Source organism: Bos mutus, chromosome X, assembly GCF_027580195.1.
Source record: "Bos mutus isolate GX-2022 chromosome X, NWIPB_WYAK_1.1, whole genome shotgun sequence".
In the NCBI taxonomy this organism is placed as follows: domain Eukaryota; kingdom Metazoa; phylum Chordata; class Mammalia; order Artiodactyla; family Bovidae; genus Bos; species Bos mutus.
The window spans coordinates 33,697,905-33,722,804 of NC_091646.1; the positions used below are offsets into that span (position 1 = coordinate 33,697,905).

At 52.6% G+C, this 24,900-nt stretch overlaps 3 protein-coding genes and 1 non-coding gene across 8 annotated transcripts; 1 reads left to right on the plus strand and 3 right to left on the minus strand.

The window, feature by feature from the left end:
* Window positions 1-2,085: 2,085 nt before the first annotated feature.
* On the minus strand, window positions 2,086-10,540 carry TAFAZZIN (tafazzin, phospholipid-lysophospholipid transacylase). 4 transcript variants are annotated; one of them, XM_070366301.1, is made up of 11 exons: window positions 9,950-10,540; window positions 9,665-9,793; window positions 8,441-8,486; window positions 8,106-8,191; window positions 4,044-4,124; window positions 3,895-3,936; window positions 3,601-3,663; window positions 3,388-3,440; window positions 2,956-3,033; window positions 2,745-2,843; window positions 2,086-2,576 (listed from the first exon to the last, which is right to left on the minus strand). In XM_070366301.1, exons 1-10 carry the CDS (start codon window positions 10,056-10,058, stop codon window positions 2,745-2,747), a joined length of 786 nt encoding a protein of 261 aa, XP_070222402.1. In that variant the 5' UTR covers window positions 10,059-10,540; the 3' UTR covers window positions 2,086-2,576. The 4 variants fall into 4 exon arrangements, with proteins under 4 accessions (XP_070222402.1, XP_005910179.1, XP_070222403.1 ...); XM_005910117.3 differs by having other exon boundaries at window positions 2,086-2,555; window positions 9,950-10,538; XM_070366302.1 differs by having other exon boundaries at window positions 2,086-2,843; window positions 10,327-10,537.
* DNASE1L1 (deoxyribonuclease 1 like 1) lies at window positions 10,343-22,327 on the plus strand. The gene is given in 11 exon segments (XM_070366565.1): window positions 10,343-10,510; window positions 13,283-13,457; window positions 13,569-13,722; window positions 17,528-17,593; window positions 17,595-17,727; window positions 18,088-18,176; window positions 18,261-18,347; window positions 19,399-19,499; window positions 19,659-19,771; window positions 19,853-20,101; window positions 20,190-22,327. Coding segments are annotated over 11 exon segments (1,482 nt in total). The 3' UTR covers window positions 20,337-22,327.
* On the minus strand, window positions 22,178-24,594 carry RPL10 (ribosomal protein L10). Of its 2 annotated transcripts, XM_014483087.2 has the most exons (6): window positions 24,495-24,594; window positions 23,696-23,754; window positions 23,490-23,597; window positions 23,152-23,290; window positions 22,464-22,626; window positions 22,178-22,385 (listed from the first exon to the last, which is right to left on the minus strand). In XM_014483087.2, exons 1-6 carry the CDS (start codon window positions 24,515-24,517, stop codon window positions 22,233-22,235), a joined length of 645 nt encoding a protein of 214 aa, XP_014338573.1. In that variant the 5' UTR covers window positions 24,518-24,594; the 3' UTR covers window positions 22,178-22,232. The 2 variants fall into 2 exon arrangements, with proteins under 2 accessions (XP_014338573.1, XP_070222404.1); XM_070366303.1 differs by lacking the exon at window positions 22,178-22,385 and having other exon boundaries at window positions 22,470-22,615.
* On the minus strand, window positions 22,672-22,806 carry LOC138986547 (small nucleolar RNA SNORA70). Its single transcript, XR_011463360.1, has one exon. It is a non-coding gene; the product is annotated as a small nucleolar RNA SNORA70 (small nucleolar RNA).
* Window positions 24,595-24,900: the final 306 nt, after the last annotated feature.

Consider the following 24,900-nt stretch of genomic DNA (forward strand, 5'->3'; position numbering starts at 1 on the left):
GATGACACCACCCTTATGACAGAAAGTGAAGAACTAAAGAAACTCTTGATGAAAGTGAAAGAAGAGAGTGAGAAAGTTGGCTTAAAGCTCAACATTCAGAAAACTAAGATCATGGTATCCAGTCCCATCACTTCATGGCAAATAGATGGGGAAACAGTGGAAACAGTGGCTGACTTTATATTTTTGGGCTCTAAAATCACTGCAGATGGTGACTTATGGAAGGAAGTTATGACCAACCTAGACAGCATATTAAAAAGCAAAGACATTACTTTGTCCACAAAGGTCTGTCTAGTCAAGGCTATAGTTTTTCCAGTAGTCATGTATGGATGTGAGAGTTGGACTATAAAGAAAGCTGAGCACCGAAGAATTGATGCTTTTGAGCTGTGGTATTGGAGAAGACTCTTGAGAGTCCCTTGGACTGCAAGGAGATCCAACCAGTCCATTCTAAAGCAGATCAGTCCTGTGTGTTCATTGGGAGGACTGATATTGAAGCTGAAACTCCAATACTTTGGCCACCTTATGTGAAGAGCTGACTCATTGGAAAAGACCCTGATGCTGGGAAAGATTGAGGGCAGGAGGAGAAGGGGACGGCAGAGGATGAGATGGTTGGATGGCATTACCGACTCAATGGACAAGAGTTTGAGTAAACTCCGGGAGTTGGTGATGGACAGGGAGGCCTGGCGTGCTGCAGTTCATGGGGTCACAAAGAGTCAGACCCAACTGAGTGAATGAACTTCACTAATGGCAGAAAGTGAAGAGGAACTAAAGAGCCTCTTCATGAGGGTGAAAGAGAATGAAAAAACTGGCTTAAAACTCAACATTCAAAAAACTAAGATCACGGCACCTAGTCCCATCACTTCATGGTAAATAGGAGAAAACGTGGAAGCAGTGACAGACTTTATTTTGGGGGGCTCCAAAATCACTGCAGATGGTGACTGCAGCCATGAAATTAAAAGATCCTTGCTCCTTGGAAGGAAAGCTATGACCAACCTAGACAGCATATTAAAAAGCAGAGACATCACTTTGCCAACAAAGGTCTGTATAGTCAAAGCTGTGGTTTTTCCAGTTGTCATACATAGATGTGAAAGTTGGACCACAAAGAAGGCTGAGCACTGAAGAACTGATGCTTTCGAATTGTGGTGCTGGAGAAGACTCTTGAAAGTCCCTTGGACTGCAAGATCAAGGGACTTGATCCTAAAGGAAAAAAGTCAGGGAAAAGTGAAGGAAAAAGTAAATAGTCAATCCTAAAGGAAAAGTAGTCAAGGAAAAGTAAAGGAAAAAGTAAAGGAAACAGTCAATCCTAAAGGAAACCAACCCTGAATACTCATTGGATGGACTGATGCTAAAGCTGAAGTTCCAATACTTTGGCCACCTGATGCAAAGAGCCGACTCTTTGGAAAAGACCCTGATGCTGGGAAAGATTGAGGACTGGAGAAGAGAGTGGCAGATGGTGAGATGGTTGGATAGCATTACTGACTCAGTGGACATGAATTTGAGCAAATTCTGGGAGACAGTGAAGGACAGGGAAGCCTAGTGTGCTGCAGTCCATGGGGTCACAGTGTCAGACACAACTTAACAACTGAACCACCACCTGTGGACAAACTGGAGCCCTAAACAGAGCTGGCTTTTCTCTCAAGAGGATTTCCCTTCTGCCAGGAGTGCCACCACCCTGGATCCTCCTACCTTTTCTCCCACCCAGAGCCCCAAACTCAGTCAAGTTGTCCCCCTTCCCACTTCTCATCACAGCACGTGTAGTTCGCGGCGGCTCACTGGGAGCTTCAGAGACCACCTCTGCCTTGGGAACCAGCCTGAGGACTGAATTGCTACTTGGTTCTCCCTACCTTGCAAACTTTAGTTTCTGAATCAAGTCCATTAACCTCACACTGCACCATTTGCAGAATGAGATGAAGCCCTACTGTTGTCAGGCTGCGTGGGGATTTCAGACAAGGATGGAAGTCTTCAGTGGCTGGTGCCCACTGAGAGCCCATCCAGTTAAGTGCTGTTGAAGTGCCCAGAGCTCTCAGGGGCCAGCCTTCTGGTCCAGAGGGTCACCTCCAAGCCCCACCCCTACAGAGAGGTCAGAGGTAAAAGAGCACAACACAAATCCTTTATTAATAGTTTATAAGACAACCAGGGGATTCAAGTGATGCCAGGGAGGCAGAAAGAACAGTGGGCCCCAGCGAGGGTCCGGGTCTTAGGCCCCATTGGACTGGGCTCCCCTTATAGAAAAGGGCAGCTCTTCCACTTGCAGCCCAGGGCTGGGCCCTGCCTGAGGCTCCCATGCCTGCAGGGAGCACAGGCAGAAGAAAGACATGGCTGATGGCTATCCCTGAGGAAGCGGTGAGATCAGGGCTCCTCCTTCCAGTGCCCAGCTGGATCAGGCCCTCTTTCCAGTCCCCAGCTCTGGGAGCAAACAGCTTGCAGGTGAGAGAGCTCAGGGCCCCTGCCTAAAGGTCTTTCCTCCCTGCGTGGCCAAGTGCGAGGAGCAGCTGAGAGCCTTCTTTCAGTGGCAGAACCAGAGGCGCTGCAATGCTCGCCCACTCGGAGGGGGAACCCTGGAAAGGTTATGCACCAATCTGTCAAAAAGACCATATCTGAGCTCCAAGCATCAGTCCATCCCCAGCCCAGCACCCAAAGGCGGCACTGAGAGAGCTGGGAGGGGTCCCAGAGCTGTGTCTGGCCCAGGCCTCGCCCCCCCTCCCAGTCCAAAAGGCAGCTGGACCCAGGTCTAGGCGGGATGGCACCTATCTGGCTTGCAGGTGGTTGTGGAGCTGCTCCGCCTGGCTCTTCAGGCGCTGGAATTCCTCTTGGATGAAGTCCGTCAGGGCTTTGCGCATCTCCACCTGAGGGCGAAGGACTGGGGCTGCCACGCAGTCCTTAGGGAGCTTCACCCGGGGTGCCTGGGGAAGCCAAGGGCACTGGGACGGGCGAGGACAGCCCCAGGGAGAAACTCACCGCTGACTTGTTCTCTGCCCGCAGCCGTTCGAGCACAGGCCTGGCACTGAAGGGCTTGCCAATCAGCACGGTGATTTTCTGCGGGGAGACCAGCCGCCAGTGGATTGACAGGAGCGGGGGGCGGGGTGCCCACAACCCCAGTGCTAAGATGCTGAGTACCCCCTTGGGTCCACCCTCCCTCTTTAAAATGGGGTGACTGGGCTCAGTGACATCCAAGGGCCCTGCCAGTCCTGGGGTCCATGCCCAAGTCGTCCCTATCCTCCCCTTGCCCTGGCCGTGGTGCCAGGAAACCGTCCATCATCTCTGCTTCACTCTGTTCCCTCTGCTGCAAGCCCAGCCCCTCTTGAATCTGGGCTCAGTGGTGCCGCGTGGGAGTCACAGGGCAGAGGGCAGACAGACAGACAGACAGACATGATCGGTGGCCCCACCTACCTGCCCAAAGCGGGGGAAGTAGGGTGGGCTGTTAGGAAGGACGTCGTTCATTCCTACGGCACAGCAGACAGAGAGCCAGGGTGCAGGTGTCGGAGGTGGAGCGGGGCAGTCTGGGCACCCTGCCTCGACCACCCAGAGGAGACCCACCCCACAAGACCACTGTGCAAAGCCCTTCTCCCTGGGCTGCAGCAGTGGCCCGAGAGGTAGGCTCACCGACATGCCACAGGGGCAGGATGATCGGATTGAGATGACATTCGGCAATCAGGCGACCTATTCCTGCCCGGGGGGAAGAGGCAGAAACATTGGCATGAGCGGCGTTTTGGTGCCAGCCTGTGGACAGGGCCGCTCCTGCCCTTCCTGCAACCCCATTCAAAGCAGCTGCCCTGGGCCATCTCCTCTTCCAGGCAGGCCTTGGTCTGGGCCCGTCCCCCTCCTGTGGCAATGATCACAGTTATCCGCCCCACATGCCCGGGTCCCACCCAGCCAGAAAGGACCAATGGCTCTTACCCCACTTGAAGCGGAGGAACTCGGAGCTCATGTTCACTTTCCCTGTCAAGAGAGAGGATGGAGTTGCGGCTTAGGGGCCACTGGGAGGAGGTAGAGGGCAGTCCCATCCAGATCCTCGAGCGAGTTGCAATCCTGCTAGCGCCACTGACCTTCTGGGAAGATATGCACCCAGTCCCCGTGGTTGAGCTTCTCCAAAATGAAATCCATTCCCTTCTGGTAGACACCATCTCCTGCCAATGAGAAAGTCTCCTCCGTCAGTCTCGGTTGTCCCAGGACCCCCCTCCTCCACTTCACCCTCAGGGCCTGGTCCACGGAACACCTCAGATGGTAAAGCGTCTGCTTGCAACGCAGGAGACTCGGGTTCAATCCCTGGGTTGGGAAGATCCCGGAGTCGGGAAGATCCCCTGGAGAAGGAAATGGCAACCCACTCCAGTACTCTTGCCTAGAAAATTCCATGGATGGAGGAGCCTGGCGGGCTACAGTCCATGGGATCGCAAAGAGTCAGCCACAACTGAGTGACTTCCCTTACTTCCTTACGACCCATCTATGACCCCGTCTTCTGCCCGTCAGTCCAAGCACAGCTGCGTCCCCTGAGCAGCTCCGGCTGTGGTCAGACACCTGCAGTGTGTGCCCTCTCGGACCCCCAAACCGATTACTGTCCTCCCTGCCCCCGCTTCCACAGTTGGGCTCTTGGAGCCTCGGGACGAGCTAATCCAGGGGCAAGCCTCCCAGCGGCTGCCGCTGGCCCAGAGGAAGCTGCAGGAGCAAAGCAAGGCTATTTGTGATCTCTAGTCTCACTGGGGCCCAGGGTTCTGCATAGCAAGCCTTTCCCCAGGGTCTCTTCCAGGCCAGTTCCCACAGGCACCCCTCAGGGGCCTCTGAGCCTCACCTGAGTCCTCAGCCTCTGCCGTCCCTCCCTCCTGCTGGCCTCTTCCTCAAAGGGCACCCCTTGAAAACTCGAGTCGCCCTTGTAAAGAATCCGCCTGCAATGTGGGAGACCTGGGTTTGATCCCTGGGCTGGGAAGATTCCCCTGGAGAAGGGAACGGCTTACCCACTCCAGTATTCTGGCCTGGAGAATTCCATGGACTTTATAGTCCATGGGTCGCAAAGAGTTGGACACGACCGAGTGACTTTGACTCACAGTGTCACTGAGAGTTGGGGAAAAGTCAAATCTGCTACACGGAAAATGCTGTGGCTGAGCCATCCCCAATGCTGGCAACACTGCCTCAGAGATGCCCCGAGACTGTGACACTGACCCCAAGTGGCCCAGCGGTCAGCAATAACCCAGACACGACTGCTGGCTCTTGACTTGGAAGTCACATGGGGACAATCTGTGACCACACGCAGTAAAAACCTTGACCTTGCTTGTCAAGCCTGTCTGGAGAGTGGACAGAGACCGAGAAAGATGGAGGCTGAAAAAGAGGGGTAAATATCCTTACCTCATCAAGTGAGGAGTAGAGAGCCACAACACAAAGGGGGAGAGTGGGGCTTCCCTGGTGGCCCAGTGGCTGAGATTCCACACCACCCACTGCAGGGGGTGCGGGTGCATTCCTGGTCAGGGAAGTAAGATCTTGCTTGCCCTGTGGCATGACCAAGAAAAATAAACAGGGAGACACAGACAGAGGGATGGTAAGACTACCTGGGCAGATGCCCTAAGAAATGGACTTCCAACCTGTTCTTTGCAAGGCCAAGTCTTTGGAAGGTGCAAGATAGGGATCTAAGAGTCTCAACCCAATCCACATGGGAACGGCCTGGCAGCTCCCTCAGGGGCTGGAGTTGGGAAGCAGTCACCCACTGCAGTTTCTCTGGGTGTCATGAGTGAGAGCTGCAGGTTCCCTACTTGGGATCACATGACCTGCTAGGGCTGGGCTTCAGAGGCACAGGCTCCTGCTTGACAAAAACCCACTGGTGTGAACCAGCCTTTCAGCTCGCGATCAAAATTTTAAAATTCTATGCTTGGGGAGCAACCCTTCAGGATGTTTAGCTTTTACAAATGCTATTTCTACTCACTTGCATGGCTTGTGCAAGATCACTTTGATACTTCACGTCCTAGCATGAGGTGGGGAGGAAATTTTCTGGAACACAGAAGCAAAGTATACTGGATACTTCCTTTGCTTCAATTGTTAGGCCTTTACTGCACGAACAATGCATTTGACAGCTTGTCCCTTCCCGCATTCTCTCACCAGAAGGTGCTTAGGATTAAGACTGCACTTGCTGTTTTTATTGTACCCTAAAATGTAGATACAGGTCAAAAAGAAGAACAAGGCTAGAAGTGGACACGGAAGGCCCCTGAGGTCACAGAAAGGAGGGACTGAGACTCAAGACAGAGTACCTGAGCAGCATCAGCATCGCTCAGAGCAGCGCATGATGGATACCACGGTCAACTGCCAAGACACGGGGGCCTCTGCTTGTGTTTTGGGGAGATGAAGTTGCCTCCAAATGCAGCAAAAAGAGAGTGTTCCAGGCAGGGGTCTCTGGGGAGTAAGTAAGTCTGCAGACCTGAGGGGTGGGCACTGCAACTTTTCATTGGATGGTGATGGTTTAGTCGCCAAGTCGTGTCTGACTCTTGCGACCCCATGGGTTGTAGCCTGCCAGGCTCCTCTGTTCATGGGATTCTCCGGGAAAGAATACTGGAGTGGGTTGCCATTTCCTTCTCCAGAGGCTCTTCCCAATGCAGGGATTGAACCCGGATCTCCTGCATCGCAGGCAGATTCTTTTCCGACTGAGCCAAACCATCATTATTGTTTCCACTACTAGCAATAAGGTTCCCCTGACCTCGAACACCCCCTGGTTACTTCCTCCTGATACCCCAACTTCTGGGAGGAGTGGCCCCCCTTGCTGGGCCCCTCCCCACCACTCCCACAGCTCCGATGGCTGTCAGTTCAGGGAATTGGCTTCTCCAGGGTCACGGGAAGCTTCCACAATAGCCAGGAGCCCTGTTTGGCTCCCTGCTGCACTGGGGGCTTGTGTCTCCACTGTGGTAAGGGGCTGTCCTGGTCTCTTCTCTCCCCCTCTATGCTCTCATTTCTGTGTGGCTGACTTTGTTTGCACCAGAGTTCCCAGGATTTTTAGAGTTCCAGAATGGCACATCACACTGTCTCTGGATTGCTCCCTCCTAGGGTGACAGGGTCTCTCAACATCCTGCTGCTTGTTCCTGGTCCCATCCTCCCAGTGGCTCCCTGGCACCTGCCATCACCTAGCGTCATCGTTGAGTTTTCTTCTCCTTGCCCCCCACCCTCGGCCACAAGCAATCTATCAACAAGTCCTAGCAACTCCACCTCCAAAGCACAGCCCAAAGCACGTGGTCCCTGGCTCTCTGTGGTGACCCCCAGAGGGCCTGTCACCAGAGGAACCATGACAGCCCCTAACCAGGGTCCCGGCCTCCACTCAATCCCGATTCTGTCCACCAGGTACACTGCAGCCCGGGGGCTCTCTCTCTCTTAACCACACAAGAAAGCACATCAAATTCTTAGCATGACTGTTCTAGAAGCTTCACAGGCAGCCCGCAACCTACATTTTCTGCCTTGGTCACGTACCCTTCCGGGGTTTGCTACGTGCTTCCTGGGTCTAGGATGCCTTGCCTTTCATACTCTGCTGGGAAAAATCCCACTTCCCCAGAGGAACAAGCAAGCTGGATTTGAATCCAGGCTTGGCCACCTCTCGCCCTGTGATCTTGGCCCCACAGCTTTCTCTCTCCGAGCCCCTTTTTCTGGAGAAGGGGGATCCGAATGGCCCTGACCTTTTGAAACTTTCAAGAGGTGCGAAGTAATCACTCCATGTCACATGACTCGACACAGAAGCCTGTTTTCACAAACTCATAGCCTCTGGCACGTGCCACCACCATCACTGACTGATGACACCACATGGCCATCAGTACATCTCTTAGCAACGGCCTCCGGAGAAGCAACTGTGGATAATGTCTCCTTGACCTCCAATGCCAGAGCCCCAGGACACCCAGTCCTCCGACACTCACAGGGAAATCGGTGCTCTCCAAGAAACCATTGCTCCCTCCTCCCAGATGATGGAGGTGGGCCTCATGCGAGTGAGGCAGCCGCCTCTGGCACCCAGGTGGCCTGTCCCACTGGAGTCCCTCAACTCCCAGTGCAGCTGAACCAGAGACACTGCCACCAGTCTCCCTGCCCCTGGAAGGGTCAGAGAAGCGTCCCCGGCACCCAGCAGCCCAACAGCCCCTCGTAGAGGAGCAGCTCACCTCGGCACACGGGCACACACTTGCCCAAGCTGAAGAAGTGTGAGTGCAGCTCCTTGGTGAAGCAGATGTCTGCAGCTGTGGGGGTCCTGGAGTGGGGACGGATGCAGTCACCCCGGCTTCCTCTGCACCCTGCTTCCCTGCCACCCTCCTCCCACCAGCGTGCTGCCTAATGGCATTGGCAATGCAGAATGGAGGCACAGGAGGGCCAGTGGGGTCCCACCCTAGGCCCTGCCTGGACTGCTGGAGGCCACCTCCTGAGCAGGCCAGGAGGAGGGCCAATCTGGGCAGATGGGTAAGGCCTGCTGGGCCCACCGTGGGGATCCATTCCTCCTCACCAACGCATCAACTTCAGGTTCCAGATATGACGGAGTTTCAGGATCCCTGGAGGAGAGAAGGCTGCATGCCCCAACTGAGCTTGTACCTAGTGGGGCACCACTTTCTGTCACCCTGTTTCAGGGAATGAGGGACAAGGACATTTCCCTATAGCCCAAAGAGCTATCTTCCAGACCCTTCGGCTGAACGCCCAAGTTCTCCTGGCTCCTCCATCTTCCACCCCCTATATCTTAGTAGTCACCACATCCGGTCTGCCTACCTCCCTGATATATGCTAATGCTGCCCATCCCTGCTGACTCAGCATTAAAGAATCCACTTGCAATGCAGGAGATGGGAGTTCGATCCCTGGGTGGGGAAGATCCCCTGGAAGAGGGCATGACAACCCACTCCAGTATTCTTGCCTAGAGAATCCCATGGACAGAGGAGCCTGGTGCACTGCAGTCCATGGGGTCGCAAAGAGTCAGACAAGACTGAAGTGACTAAGCATGCACACACAGCACATCCTTTTAACTATTCCTCCACTGTCACTGCCACCACCCTGGTCCAGGTGACTGGATGGCACTAAAACCTTCCTCCTGGTCCCTGGGATCTGCCTCTGGCACCCTACAGGCCATCTTCTGCCCAGCAGCAAGTGTGTGCTCTGAAAGACTGAATTGACCACACGGCTCCCCATGAGCTCCCTGTCCTCGTCCAGCAGTGGGAGCTCTGGACACCCCTGTAGCCAGCCACCTGGGTTATTGGAGCTAAGCAACTCCCTGTGAAGTCAGCACAGCAGAACTTCTAGACTCCCCAGTGAGGCTGGTCGAAGGCTACAAACCCAGTCTGGGGCAAAGCCGGAACCAGAACACAGGTCTTCTAGCCCCTAGCCCAGAGCTTCCTTGACAGGACACCCTATGCTCCTCAGATTTATTCCCAAGGCTCTTCCGAACCATCAACAGTTTAAAGAATGGAGGATCCCGCAGGCCTGATAGCTCAGAGTAAAGTAGCTGTCAGACCTTGCCCTGTGGTCATCTCACTTCCCCCAAATTCCAGAGGCCCTCTCCCAATCACACTGCCTAGGAGAATGCTGAAGGGGCCACAAAATAAACTTTCATCCCTGGGGCAGGACACCCCTTAAACAGGAGTGTCAGGGCTGGGCAAAGAGCCCTGTGAGTTTGTTCTGCTTGTTTGGCCCTGACCCAGGTTCCCTCCTTGCCTCCCCAAGCCGAGCACGCTGGCCCGTGTACCCCAGAGATGAGGGTCATCCATGCACGACTGGTGATTGGAGACCGTGATGAGGGGTGTGGCTGGGCCTCGGTTCTCGATGAGCTCGTACAGCACCTCCTTGTTGTGGACGGTGAGGTGGTTCATGCACTCTGAGGGGAGACGGGCAGGGTAGGGATCTTGGCTTCTTTCCCCAGGGGCCCAGGGCTCCCCCCTACCAAGCCAGCCCCTGCCAGCGCCCCGAACCCCAACTCTGGCTGGGCGTGGAGCCACGCGGCCGACCCTGCCTCGGCTGTGGGCCCACTCACTGGTCCAGAAGCAGCTGTAGGTGCCCACCAGGCCCATGACGACGCTGCTGGCCAGGGTCCAGGTGAGCGGCGGCACCGCGGGGAACGGCCATTTCACGTGGAGGGGCATCTCCCCCGCGACCCAGCTTCCGCCACAGCCCCAGCGGCCCGGCGCTCCCCTTGCCCTGTGGCAAGCCTATAGGGGCCGCTCTAGGTCTACGTCCTCAACCGCTCGGGAGCCGAGTCACTAAACAGGCCCACGGACGGGCGCCACAGCCCGGCGCGACAGGGCACTCGACCAAGATCACCTCGCAGGTCGGGCCTGAACCGGGCCCAGCCCCGGCCTCGCTCTCGCGCCACCCACCAGCCGTCCCAGAACCAAGAAACCGGGAGCGCACCCAGGACCCAGGACTGATGGCGGCGGTAGCCGCGAGCTCCGCGGACCCGCCGGAAAGCGAGACTGCGGTGGCGCCGGGCTCGACCGCCGACTGTCGCAAAACGCGCTCAGGCCGCTGGATGGCAGCGATGACAGGCTCACGGGCGGGTTGGCCCCGCCACGCCACGGCCCCGCCACGCTCCGGCGCAGGAGGGGCTCGAGCCCCGCCCCCCCTTCCAAGTCCACTTCCCTTTTGTCTGCTTTGTTCGTCCTTGGAAAAGTCTCCGTGATTAACGTGCTGCCTGGCACGTTTATCTGACGCCACTCAAGGTCAGGGTTGGCAGAGCCCTTTTAGTTTTTTCCCCTTTCTTTTTTTTTTTTCTTTTTTTGTGAGAGGTCAAGAACACATTAATTAAGAAGCTGCCTTCATCCACCTGATATCACCACATACGGATAAGGTCTCAGGCGAGCTGAAAGTTCCACAAGGCCTGCTGCTGCTGCTAAGTCGCTTCAGTCGTGTCCGACTCTGTGGGACCCCTGAGACGGCAGCCCACCAGGCTACCCCGTCCCTGGGATTCTCCAGGCAAGAACACTGGAGTGGGTTGCCGTTTCCTTCTCCAATGCGTGAAAGTGAAAAGTGAAAGTGAAGTCGCTCAGTGGTGTCTGACTTTTCACGACCCCATGGACTGCAGCCTACCAGGCTCCTCCATCCATGGGATTTTCCAGGCAAGAGTACTGGAGTGGGGTGCCATCGCCTTCTCCGTCCCCTTTATTTTCATTAATTTCATCTAACATGGAATTAACTACTTTGTAGCATTTTTATTATATAGATTATTTTATGAATGTACCATATGTAATGTTATTACACTACGTAATTTTACATAATTATCTACATACACTTCAAAATTCAGACTTAAATTGAAGAAAGTAGGGAAAACCATTAGACCAATCAGGTAGGACCTACATCAAATCCCTTACAATTGTACAGTGGAAGTGACAATAGATTCAAGGGATTAGATCTGATAGAGTGCCTGAAGAACTATGGACGGAGGCTTGTGACATTGTACAGGAGGCAGGGATTAAGACCATCCCCAAGAAAAAGAAATGCAAAAAGGCAAAATACTTGTCTGAGGAGGCCTTAGAAATAGCTGAGAAAAGAAGAGAGGCAAAAGGCAAAGGAGAAAAGGAAAGATATACCCATCTGAATGCAGAGTTCCAAAGAATAGCAAGGAGAGATAAGAAAGCCTTCCTTAGTGATCAATGCAAAGGAATAGAGGAAAACAATAGAATGGGAAAGACTAGAGATCCCTTCAAGAAAATTAAAGATACCAAGGGAACATTTCCTGCCAAGATGGGCACAATAGAGGACAGAAATGGTATGGACCTAACAGAAGCAGAAGGTATTAAGAAGAGGTGGCAAGAATACACAGAAGAACTATACAAAAAAGATCTTAATGACCCAGATAACCACGATGGTATGATCACTCACCTAGAGCCAGATATCCTGAAATGTGAAGTCCAGTGGGCCTTAGAAAGCATCACTACGAACAAAGCTAGTGGAGGTGATGGAATTCCAGGTGAGCTATTTCCAGTCCTAAAAGATGATGCTGTGAAAGTGCTGCACTCAATATGCCAGCAAATTTGGAAAACTCAGCAGTGGCCACAGGACTGGAAAAGATCAGTTTTCATTCCAGTCCAAAAGAAAGGCTATGGCAAAGAATGTTCGAACTACCGCACAACTGCACTCATCTCACATGCTAGCAAAGTAATGCTCAAAATTCTCCAAGTGAGGCTTCAACAGTACATGAACTGAGAACTTCCAGATGTTTAAGCATGGTTTAGAAAAGGGAGAGGAACCAGAGATCAAATGTCCATCTGATGGGATCATACAAAAAGCAAGAGAGTTCCGGAAAAACATCAACTTCTGCTTTATTGACTACACCAAAGCCTTTGACTGCGTGGATCACAACAACAAACTGTGGAAAATTCTTCAAGAGATGGGAATACTAGACCATCTGACCTGCCTCCTGAAAAATATGTATGCACATCGAGAAGCAACAATTAGAACAGGACATGGAACAATGGACGGGTTCCAAACTGGGAAAGGAGTATGTCAAAGCTGTATATTGTTACCCCATTTATTTAACTTTTATGCAGAGTACATCATGTGAAATACCAGGCTGGATGAAGCACAAGCTGGAATCAAGAAATATCAATAACCTCAGATATGCAGATGACACCACACCTAATGCCAGAAAGCGAAGAAGAAATAAAGAACCTCTTGATAAAGGTGAAAGAAGAGAGTGAAAAAGCTGGCTTAAAACTCAGCATTCAAAATACTCAAATCATGGCATCCGGTCCCATCACTAAATGGCAAATAGATGGGGAAACAATGGAAACAGTGACAGACTTTATTTTCTTAGGCTCCAAAATTCCTGCAGATGGTGATTGCAGCCATGAAATTAAAAGACACTTGCTCCTTGGAAGAAAAGCAATGACCAACCTAGACAGCATATTAAAAAGCAGAGACATTCCTTTGCCAATAAAGATCCGTCTAGTCAAACCTGTGGTTTTTCCAGTAATCATGTATGCATGTGAGAGTTGGACTATAAAGAAAGCTGAGCGCGGAAGAATTGATGCTTTTTTAAACTGTGGTGTTGGAGAAGACTCTTGAGAGTCCCTTGGAGTCCCTGTATTCCTTAAGCAGTAATATTTTTATTTTTTATTTTTTAAAGCACAGCATGACTTCATGTATTTAAAAAACATTTCCCCAGCAATTTCTTGGCGGTCCAGTGGTTAGGACTCGGCGCAGGTTCCGTCCTTGGTCCGGGAAATAAGTACCTGCAAGGTGTGGCGAGGCCAAAAAATTTAAAAATGCTCAAACCTTCTGCTCATCACCACCCCCAATCCATGAGTGGGTAGTTGCGGGGAAGACCGCACTACAAAACAGCCAGTGAGGACCCACCGCCGGGCCGCAGAACCCGCGCGAGTCGCCCACTTGTCCCAGCAGCGACCCCCACGGGGACTCTCCTCGCGGTCTGCCCTGGGCTCCACCTACACTGCGCGTTCCTGCGTCCGCTCGCCTGCGGCCATGCAGAGAACCTAGGAGTGCGCGGCCCGAGGACTTGAAGAGAAGGCTCTTGTCCTGGGGGGGTGGGGCGGTTGGGGGGCGCCCAGGCTCGCCGCGGGGCTCCCCTCGGTGCACCAGGAGCTCCAGGTCGGGCCCAGGACCGGCTCTGAGTCACGGCTCGCCCGGCGCCTCAGAGCCTCCGCCGCCGGCGGCGCCCGGTCCCTCGCGGGAGGGGAAGGCGGAGTCTGCTGAGAAGGCGGGCGGCCGGGTCAGCGCTTCCCAGGCCTGCGGGCTGCCCTCCCTTCCGCCGCCGAGGCGGAGCCAGGGCCGCGCCCGCCCGCCGGAAGGGTGAGGCCGGCTAACCGGCCTCGACGGGGTTGTCAGCCTGTTGGCGGCGTCTTCCTCTGCTGTCTCCTTCCGTCTTGGTCGGCGCTGCGATTCCCTGGGGGCTGTCGCGATCAGCCCACAGCACAGAAAGTTGTAGAGACGACCTGGTCTGCGCAGGTATGGGCGCCCTCTGGCCGGAGGGGAAGGGAGAAAGTGGGCCCAGCCTGGGAAGGCCAGACGGGAAGAGAATTCCAGGGCTGGGGCTCAGGGCTGGTATTGGGAGACCAGACCCAGCTTTGGGCTGAGGCCAAAGTGAAAGTGAAGTCGCTCAGTTGTGTCCGATTCTTTGTGACCCCATGGTAGTCCATGGAATTCTCCTAGCATTCTCCAGAATACTGGCATGGGTAGCCTATCCCTTCTCCAGTGGATCTTCCCGATCCTGGGATCGAACCAGGGTCTTCTGCATTGCAGGCAGATTCTTTACCAACTGAGCTATCAGGGAAGCCCCGAGGGGAGAAACTGTCTAGTTCTTCTTGCCCTACGCCCTCCTGGGAGCCTGTGGCCCCAGAGCCTCCAAGCTTGCCCTTGCCTGCCCAGGGCTGCCTAAAGACCCATGGGCATCCCAGAATAGGCACTGGGGAAGGAGCCCAAACTAGCATGAGTGACTCTAGCAGGTGGCTAGAGAGAAACAGGCAGGGGACCCAGCCAGGGAGAAAGTGAGCCCAGGGAGGAAGGTCACAGAAGCAACAGAGAAAAGCCGGCAGAGGGAAGTAGACGGACTGACATGGCTGTGTGAGGGTGACACCAGCAGGAAGTGGGCTTTGGCTGCAGAGAAGAAGACGACTCTGGCTAACTTGAATCCAGCAATTATACTGCTGGGAGTTTGTCTTAAAGATCATGTCTGGCAGCTGGGGAGAAAGAAATGCACAATGATGGTCCTCCTGGTTGCTGATGGTGGTGAAAAGGTAGAATCAACTCTAAGGTTGAACCCTGGTGTGCTGCTGGTGGGAATGGAAGATGAGGCAGCCACTGTGGAAAATAGTATGACATTCCTCAAAAAAAAAAAAAAAAAGAGAGAATTACCATTTTGTTGTTGTTGCTCAGTCATGTTCAACTCTTTGCAATCCTATGGTCTGCAGCATACCAGGCTTCCCTGTCCTTCACTATCTCTCAGAGCTTGCTCAAACAAACTCATGTCTGTTGAGTCAGTGATGCCATCCAGCCATCTCATCCTCTGTCGTCCCCTTCTCCTCCTGCCTTCAAGCTTTCCCAGCATCAGGGTCTTTTCCAATGAGTCGACTCTTTACATGAGGTGGCCAAAGTATTGGAGCTTCGGCTTCAGCATCAGTCCTTCCAATGAATATTTAGGACTGATTTCCTTAAGGATTGACTGGTATGATCTCCTTGCAGTCAAAGGGACTCTCAAGAGTCTTCTCCAACACCACAGTTCAAAAGCATCAATTCTTCAGTACTCAACCTTCTTTATGGTTCAACTCTCACATCGGTACATGACTACTCAAAAAACCATAGCTTTGACTAGACTGACCTTTGTTGGCAAAGTAATGTCTCTGCTTTTTAATATGCTGTCTAGGTTGGTCTTAGCTTTTCTTCCAAGGAGCAAGTGTCTTTGAATTTTATGGCTTCAGTCACCATCTGCAGTGATTTTGGAGCCCGAGAAAATAAAATCTGTCACCATTTCCATGTTTCCCCATCTATTTGCCATGAAGTGATGGGACCAGATGCCGTGATCTTAATTTTTTGAATGCTGAGTTTTAAGCCAGCTTTTCACTCTCCTCTTTCACTTTCATGAAGAAGCTCTTTAGTTCCTCTTCGCTTTCTGCCATTAGGGTGGTGTCATCTGCATATCTGAGGTTATTGACATTTCTCCTGGAAATCTTGATTCCAGTTTGTGCTTCATCCAGCCCAGCGTTTTGTATGATGCACTCTGCATAAAAGTTACATAAGTAGGGTGACAATATACAGCCTTGCCATACTCCTTTCCCAATCTGGAACCAGTCCATTGTTCCATGTCCGGTTCTAACTGTTGCTTCTTGACCTGCACACAGATTTCTCAGCAGGCAGGTAAGGTGGTCTGATATTCCCATCTCTTTAAGAATTCTCCAAAATAAGAATTTTCCACACTTTGTTGTGATCCACATAGTCACAGGCTTTAGCATAGTCAGTGAAGCAGGAATAGATATTTTTCTGGAATTCTGCTTTTTCTGTGACCCAATGGATGTTGGCAATTTGATATCTGATTCCTCTGCCTTTTCTAAATCCAGCTTGTATATCTGTAAGTTCTCAGTTCATGTACTGTTGAAGCCTAGTTTGGAGGATTTTGAGCATGACCTTGCTAGCATGACAAATGAGTGCAATTGTGTGGTAGTGTGCACATTCTTTGGTATTGGAATGAAAACTGAAAACTGACCTTTTCCAGTCCTGTGGCCACTGCTGAGTTTTTCAAATTTACTGGCATTTTGAGTGCAGCACTTTCACAGCATCATCTTTTAGGATTGGAAATAGCTCACCTGGAATTCTATCACCTCCACTAGCTTTGTTTTTAGTGATGCTTCCTAAGGCCCACTTGACTTTGGACTCCAGGATGTCTGGCTCTAGGTGAGTGATCATACCATCATGGTTATCTGGGTCTTTAAGATCTTTTTTGTATAGTTTTCCTGTGTATTCTTGCCACCTCTTCTTAATATTTTCTGCTTCTGTTAGGTCCATACCATTTCTGTCCTCTATTGTGCCCATCTTTGCAGGAAATGTTCCCTTGGTATCTCTAATTTTCTTGAAGAGATCTCTAGTCTTTCCCATTCTATTGTTTTCCTCTATTTCTTAGCATTGATCACTGAGGAAGGCTTTCTTATCTCTCCTTGCTATTCTTTGGAACTCTGCGTTCAGATGGGTATATTTTTCCTTTTCTCCTTTGCCTTTCCCTTTTCTTCTTTTCACAGCTATTTGTAAGGCCTCCTCAGACAAACATTTTGCCTTTTTGCATTTCTTTTTCTTGGGGATGGTTTTGATCACCGTCTCTTGTACAATGTTATGAACCTCCATCCATAGTTCTTCAGGCACTCTGTCTATCAGATCTAATCCCTTGAATCTACATGATCCAGCAATTTCACTTCTGGGTACTTAATGAAGAGGATTGAAAGTAGGAGCTTGAAGAGATATTTGTAGAGTCGTGTTCCCAATAGCATCATTGACAGTAGCCAAAAGGTGGAAGCAACCCAGTGTCTATGGATAGGTGAATAGATAAAATGTGCTCCATCCATCCAGTGGAATGTTATTTAGAATTTCAAAAGATCATTCTGAGACCTGCTACATCATGGATGAAATGAGGACAGTATGGTCAGTGAAATCAAACAGTCACAAACAGACAGCTACTGTATGACTCCACTTGCATGAGTTGCCTAGAGGAGCCAGATTCCTAGAAACAGAAAGTAAGGATGGTGGGGGGCATGGGCTGGGGGAGGGAAGGAGGGTTATTGTTTAATGGGGACAGAGTTTCAGTTTGGGGAGATGATGAAGTTCTGGGGATGGATGGTGGGGATGGTTGCACAACAAGGTGAAGGTGCTTCACGCCACTGAACTGTGCACTTAAAAATAGTTCAGATGGTAAACTCGATGCTATGTGTATTTGATCCCAATGAAAAAGAACAAGCTGAAAAAGAGCTTCCAACATACATGCTGATGTTGGAAGGTGTCCTCAGGGAAGAAAGGTAGGACATGTGTGATGGTGGCAGCACAGGGAAGCTGGTTCTGGGTAGCAGGATGAGCATCACTTTCTCTGTTGCATATTACCATGTCCTTCTGTGACTAGAACTGTGCGCAACTGGGACCTGAACCTGAGGCAACCTGCATTCCTCTGGAGGGTTCCAGAAGGCCATACACGGCCATGCTCTGCTCTTGCTCCTCCTCCTGGCCAGTGGGGCTGAGACCTTTCGCATCTGTGCCTTCAATGCGCAGCGGCTGACACTTGCCAAGGTGGCCAGGGAACCTGTGCTCGACACCGTAGTGAAGGTCAGTTCATCCCTGCAGGGAAGCTGGGCCCCTGAGGACCATGACCCAAAACCCCTAGCCCTGTCTGACCAGGGGCATGTCCCAGAGAAGAGGGGGACATCAGGAGACATGGTGTGGCAATGTGGAGCAGCACCTTCCTTCCCTGTCGGCCTCAGTCTCCTCCTCCGTGAAATGGGTGCAGTGTTGATGGCAATGGCATTCCATCTTCTCCCAGGGCTTTTCTAGCCTCATAGCTCTCTTGGGTCTGCAGCCAGCGTGTTATGACACTCATGGCCACGCCACTGCCTGGTCCCCAGAGAGACCACCCTTCTCCCTGGGCAGCTGGCCCTGAGTCGGACTAGCCTTCCTGGTTTCCTGCAGATTCTGGCTCGCTGTGACATCATGGTGCTGCAGGAGGTGGTGGACTCTTCTGACACTGCCATCCCCCTCTTACTTCGAGAACTCAATCGGTGAGGAGGGCTCTGTGGGTCTTAACAGAGGGCCCCCCACTGAGAGCCTCAGGGTCGCTGACCCCAGGTCCCCTTTCCTGGCAGATTTGGTGACTCTGGGCCCTACGCCTCCCACAGCAGCCTCCTGCTGGGGCGCAGCACATACAAGGAGAAGTACGTGTATCTCTACCGGTGAGCACAGACGGAGACCGAGGAGGCCTGGACGCTTGGTGCCGTGTAGTAGCCCCAAGGGTGGCCCTCACCTTCACATTGTACTTCTCATCAGAGGTTTTATCCCTGGGTCTTCCCATCCTCTACCCCAGATAGCTTTGGTGCCCATGTTTCCCTCCAGCAGGACACCTTCCTTCCCGAAGCATAGATGTGGGCACCCCATGCCTCCCCCCTGCAGAAGCCACTGGGGCTCAGGGCGAGGGTGGCCCCCTCTTTGGGAGTGACTGGTTGCAGCTCCCTGGGGAACTGTCTTGAGTCCTGGGCAGACACAGTTTCTGGAAACAGCCCTCAATCCCTGGGAGGACAGCCTGAGGGGGTCAGGATTGAGAGGGCAAGGGTGGCAGTTGGAGATGGAGACCTGCTCCTCTATATAGATGAAATTATATAATATCTAGAACTCAGTCCAAAATGATGGGGGAACAGAGCCCTGCCCATACACCAGCCCCGCTCCTAACCATCTCAGAGTGGAAATTGATCTGAGTGTCCATCACCCGATGAATGGGTAAATGAAAGGTGGTCTCTCCACACAGTGGAGTATCATTTGGCCTAAGAAGGGAGGAAGTCTCAGCCACGCTGCAGCCCGGATGAAGCTGAGACACATGTGCTAAGGGAAAGAACCAGTCACAGAATACTACGTATTATTTGATTTCATTCACATGACGTGTTCAGCAGAGATGGAAAACAGATCAGGGGCTGAAAGGGAGGGGAACAGAGACTGCTCATGAGTGATGTTTCTTTGACATGCTAAGAATATTCTGAAATTGATGGTGGTGATGGTTGCACAACTTTGTGCATTGCCACTGAACTGTGCATGTTAAACAAGGTGCCTTTATGGTAAGTGAATTCTAGCTCAATCTAAAAGAAGTTCTAGAAAGAAGGGCTGGAAGGCTGTGCTTCCATAAAATGAGCTGCTGGTGGCAGGCCCCCCTCCCTGAGTGCCAGCTCTGATATTGGCAGTTGCAGACCAAGAGCAGTGACATGGGGCCACCGCTTCTTGTCCCTGGTCCACCAGGTCACATGAGGCAGAGGTCCGGGACTCCTACATGTACGATGATCAGGATGATCTCTTTACCCGGGAGCCCTTTGTGTGCTGGTTCTCTTTACGCAGCAAGGGTAAGAGGAGGGGGTAGAAGGGTGGTCCCGCTATGGGGGAGCAGTAAGTGGGGTCTGGAGGGTTCTTCCAGGGAGGTGGCGGGGCTCGGTCACCCAGCAAGGACCGGGCTGGGGAGGGCCAGGAGTGGCTGGGAGCCCTGTGTCCCTGGGGTCTTGCAGTTCTTCCCAGCCTCGTGCTGGTCCCACTGCACACCACTCCAAAGGCTGTGGAGACGGAGCTGAATGCCCTGTATGACGTGTTTCTGGATGCTTCCGGGCGCTGGCAGACCAAGGTAGGGCTGGGCCGATTCTGTGGGAGGGAGGAGGGCCAGGGCAGCCAGGCGGCAGGGCCTGATGGCTGCCTGCATCTCCAGGATGTGATCCTGCTCGGGGACTTCAATGCTGACTGCACGTCGCTGACCAAAAAGCGCCTGGATGACCTAGTTCTTCGGACTCAGGCTGGCTTCCACTGGGCCATCGCCGACGGCGTGGACACTACAGTGCGGGCCAGCACCCACTGCACCTATGACCGCATCGTGCTCCACGGGGAGCACCTCCAGAGCCTGCTGCGTGGCGCGGCCGCCTTCGACTTCCCCCAGAGCTTTGGGCTCACTGAGCAGGAGGTAAAGCAGTGGTGAGGCCGCAGTGGGCTCCCCGGGAAGCCCCTCGGGCCTGAGACTGATGCTTTGTCTCCCCTCTGCCCGCCCCCAGGCTCTCAACATCAGTGACCACTACCCTGTGGAGGTGGACCTGGCGCTGAACTGGGCAGTGCATGGGGTCCAGCCCCCCTGCCTGGCCACTCTATGGCTGTCACTGCTGCTGCCCCTCCTAGCCCCCCAGCTGGGCCTGGTGGCCTGAAACCACCTGGTGGCCTGAAACTAACCTGCTGCCCCAAAGTGAGGACTGTCCTGTCTTCTGGACTCAAAGCCCTGCCCTGCTCCCAGCCTGCCCTGGTGCCACCCCTCTGTGTGCCTTCGCTTTGGGTTTGTCCTCTGGTCGGGCCTGTGCCTGCCTGGCATCAGAAGGTGGAAAAGGCAGGTGGGGCCCTGGGGCTGGACCCATGCCACTTGTCCCCTGGGTAGTGTCAAGAATGAGGACAAAAGGCTGGGTTAGGGGGTGAGGGGGCTCAGTAGAGGTGATCTTGGCTCAAGGGCAGGGCTAAGAGAAGGGAATCACAACAGATCAAAGGATTTTATCCTGACAAAACCATCCACTCCAAGAACAGAAAGCCAGATGACACAGACATTACATGTGTGTAGCAGACATGCCAAAAGGCCATCTTTAACATACACAAGACTCCTAGGAAACAGTATTAAGACCCCAGGAGATACAAGGGTAGAGATCAGCAGTTTATATACACACACACACACACACACACACACACACACAAACTAGAAAACAACAGGAGATACAAGGGTAGAGATCAGCAGTTCATACACAGACATACACACGTTAAGAAAACAGCAAGCGGTCAAACTCATTGTAACTTAACCAGATCCCATAACACCTCTGATCAAGTCCATGTTCAGAACCACAGTGCAGTTTGGCCCCTACCATTCAGGGTATGGTCAAGCACTGCCTAGAAGTCGCCAAGGCTATAGATGCACACAAAGTATCTACAGAAACCAGTTATCATGCAACCATTATAGATATTTTGTAAATGTGTGGTCCTACGGGGGTAAAGACTTCCCTGGTGGCTCAGATGGTAAAGCTGCCTACAATGTGGGAGACCTGGGTTCAATCCCTGGGTTGGGACGATCTCCTGGAGGAGGAAATAACAACCCACTCCAGTATTCTTGCCTGGAAAATCCCATGGAGGAACCTGGTAGGCTATAGTCCATGGGGTCACAAAGAGTTGGACACGACTTCACGGGGTAAAAGGACACACAACAAAAGTTAACTAAATGACCCCATTTACTGTGTTGTCAGCACAGAGCTCTTCCCCACCTTCCTTTTCCAGAAAACAGACCTCGTTAAAAATCTGGACATCAGAGCCATTGTATTGTGAATTATCTGTGATTTAGAAATATCTAGTTGAGGTACAAGGGTGGCTCATCTTGTCAAGAATCTGCCTGCAATGCAGGAGACCTGGGTCTGATCCCTGGGTTGGGAAAATCCACTGGAGGGGTAATAGCTTCTGGAGGAGGACATGGCAACCCCCTCCAGTATTTTTGCCTGGGAGATCCCATGGACAGAGGAGCCTGGCAGGCTACAGCCTCCAAGGTCACAAGAGTCAGACTGAACTTAAGAGACTAAACATTTCCACCTTAGCAACTTGATGTCAGGTGTGGTGGCCCTGGGAATTAAGTCCTATAAGGGGTGGTGAGCTAGGCTTAGAATGGGGGATGGCAACAAGGTCTGTCAACAACTCTAAACCCAAGAAAAGGCAGTTAGGCCCAGGACAGATGTTTACTCTAGGGCTTACTGGACGACCCCACCTCCAGGGCTGTGTCTGGTGAGGTTCCACAGCAGCCTGAGGCCAACATTAGACCACAAGCCCTTTTCCATGATCCAGAGTGTGTGCTTCTCAGTGCTCCACGTACAGGTGTGGGGACTTCAGAACCTACTGCCTGGGGTCAAGGCATGTACCTCACTGGCCTTACTGTCAACTGGCCGGCTTGTCAGTCTTCTGAAATGACAGTGACCCTTGGGGCTTCCAGTTCCCCACCCCCCCATGAATCTAGATGCAAAGACAGATGGACAGGAAATAGCATTTATTGGTGAGCATGATTAAGGAGGGGACAGCACTGATGCTCATGAGTGCAGGGCCCGCCATTTGTCCAGGGGACCACGATTAGGGATGTATTTGACCCCACAGCCGTCTGGGATGAGTCGCTTTTCTGCCACCATGTTCTCAAATTCATCCGCGTTGAACTTGGTAAATCCCCACTTCTTAGAGATGTGGATCTACAGAGAGACAAACAACTGAGTCATGGGCCCTGAGGCCAGGAGCAAAGGGGAGACCCAGGCTGCAATGCTCCTTACCTTCTGGCGGCCAGGGAACTTGAACTTGGCCCGGCGGAGGGCTTCAATCACATGTTCCTTGTTCTGCAGCTTGGTGCGGATGGACATTATGACCTGGCCAATGTGGACCCTGGCCACTGTGCCCTGGGGCTTTCCAAAGGCACCGCGCATACCTGTCTGGAGTCTAGATTGGGAAACAGCAGGCCAGTCATGAATGCCCACTAGAAAGAGTTGTCTCCAAGGTCCCTTAGGGCAACCTGTACAGGCAACAGGTTGCATACACTACCAAGGAGGCTGCTATCTGCAGCCATTGCACACTGGGCCCCCATAGGGAAAAGAGCACAGTCGGCTTAATTGGCTGCGAAGAAGAGAACCAAAAAACAGACTAGCTAGAGTCCCTGCAAGGTGCCATTGGGCTCCTCTGAAAGCCAACTGACCTATGACTACCCCAGCCACCTGCTTGCTTGCAGATTATGTCATCAGGTGCAAATAGAAGCTATTCCCACATGAGCAACTTGCTCTATGTTGCCCAGAGCCATGATGCCTTTTGAGCTTCTTTCTGGACTCTGGGTTGTTCAGTGTCCACTGAGGTCCACTTACTAGCCCTTTGGCCTGGCTTTGCTGTGGGTCAATCTCTATGGGGCCACCTCTCTGCCCTGGTTGATCAAAATCATCAAGCCCAAAGTACAGGTCTCAGGATCCAGCTCACCTATCAGCTCCAGCACAAGACAACATCTTGTTGATGCGGATGACATGGAAGGGGTGGAGCCGCACTCGGATGTGAAAACCATCTTTGCCACAGCTTTTCACCATGTACTTGTTGGCACAAATACGGGCAGCCTCCAGGGCTATGGGAAGACAAAATGCCACAGAAGCATTAACCATGGCTCTCTGTCTTGGTGGGATGAGTTTAGCAAAGAGGCTAATGATTGGGCACTTGTGATTAATAAGCTGGTCATTTCAGTGCAGTGACTTCCAGGTTTGGCTGGGGTGGGGGGGGCGCACACACAAGGAACCGGGCAGCATTGACAAGGAAGCCTGCCTCACCTTCAGAGGAGAGCTGCTCATACTCATCTGACACCATGTGGCCACAGAGTGGGAACTCATCCACTTTGGCCTTCTTACGCCCCAAGTCGAAGATGCGAATCTTAGCATCTGGAAAAAAAGACAAGACAACCTTGCTTAGTGTGGGAGTTCCATGAGCAACTAGGTCACCGGGCCCAAACCAGTTTGGGAGCTTTGCCCCTACTTACCAGGGACACCTCGGCAGAAGCGAGACTTTGGGTACGGCTTGTTCTTACAATACCGGTAACTGCAGGGAAAACGACTCAGGTTAGCCAGGGTTCATAAACGAGCTCTACAACATGCACGCTGAGAGCTTGACACATGTTAATCTCCAAGCTTGGTCTCATTTACTGGAAATGGGCGCTAAAGCAAGATGTAGCCAAAACTCAAGTTACCCATGACAGGAGATTAAAAAATAAAATACCATCCTCGATCCTGTTGCTTTAAACGTTGCTTTAAGGCTCACATTCTGAAACGCACTTTCTCGGTTTAAATATAAAATAGCACAGTTCAACCCATCCACCTAAATGGACCTTGGAGCACGTGGCATTAAGTTCGCCTCCAAGCCATGTGAAGGGCTCCTGGCGCCCCCTGTAGGGCCGAGGCAGCTGAAACCACTTTTCCGGGATTGCCCTTGGCATCCGAGGCGCCCACATCACACGTCGCCTGGAAATAAGACGGGAATGGTACACAGAGGCCCCAAGAGGAAACTAAGCTGGCGAATTTTCAAGTCCAGAGAGCGGGATACAAGGTAGACATCGCTTGTACCCTATACTGGGGCCGTTGTATACAAAATTGGGTCAATCCACCACTACAACAAAATGGGGGAAGACCTCAAGTGACCCGGAATGTCTCAGGGAATACGCAGAGTCCGTCCCCAGGACAGAAAAGCCGCACCAGGGAGACCCCACCCCACTGTTGCTTTTAACGGTTAAATGGCTCTCCCTCTCGCTTCCCAGCAGCGAAAAAACATAGAGTAGCACTCACCACCGGGCGGGGCGGCGGCCCATGGCGACACCAGGATCTTCAGTGGCTACAATGAAACAAAGTCAGAAAAGAAGTCGAACACAGGTATTAAACTAGGAGACAGAAATGGCAAGAGCACAGCCAAAACCAGAGCCCGCGACTACTCACCGTGCCAAAGGGAAAGAGGCGCTCCCACGCCTGCGCAGGTCTTATATAGACAGCCTATCTTCACGCGTAGGAACCATAGAGTCCAGGCGAGGGCGCGTAGACGCTCTATCAGACTTCCGGACCATAGATGTAGCGATGCTCTGCGCCTGCGTGCGGTGGGAGCTGAGCACATGCGCAGACCGAGAAGGCGGCTGGGCTCCCAACCGCGGGCAGCCAGCTGGCGAATGGGGCTTCGCCACATCGGCGCGAGAACCCAGCT

Excerpts from the sequence above, each read along its gene's own strand:
- TAFAZZIN (XM_070366301.1), bottom strand. The coding sequence starts at position 10,058 with ATGCCCCTCCACGTGAAATGGCCGTTCCCCGCGGTGCCGCCGCTCACC. Across the intron at positions 8,192-8,440 it reads AACCTGAAGTTGATGCGTTG|GACCCCCACAGCTGCAGACA; the intron begins GTGAGGAGGAAT and ends TCCCCACTCCAG. Across the intron at positions 3,441-3,600 it reads CCTGCCCCTGTGGCATGTCG|GAATGAACGACGTCCTTCCT; the intron begins GTGAGCCTACCT and ends GCTGTGCCGTAG.
- RPL10 (XM_014483087.2), bottom strand. The coding sequence starts at position 24,517 with ATGGGCCGCCGCCCCGCCCGGTG. Across the intron at positions 23,291-23,489 it reads TGAGCAGCTCTCCTCTGAAG|CCCTGGAGGCTGCCCGTATT; the intron begins GTGAGGCAGGCT and ends GTCTTCCCATAG. Across the intron at positions 22,627-23,151 it reads TCTTGTGCTGGAGCTGATAG|ACTCCAGACAGGTATGCGCG; the intron begins GTGAGCTGGATC and ends TTCCCAATCTAG.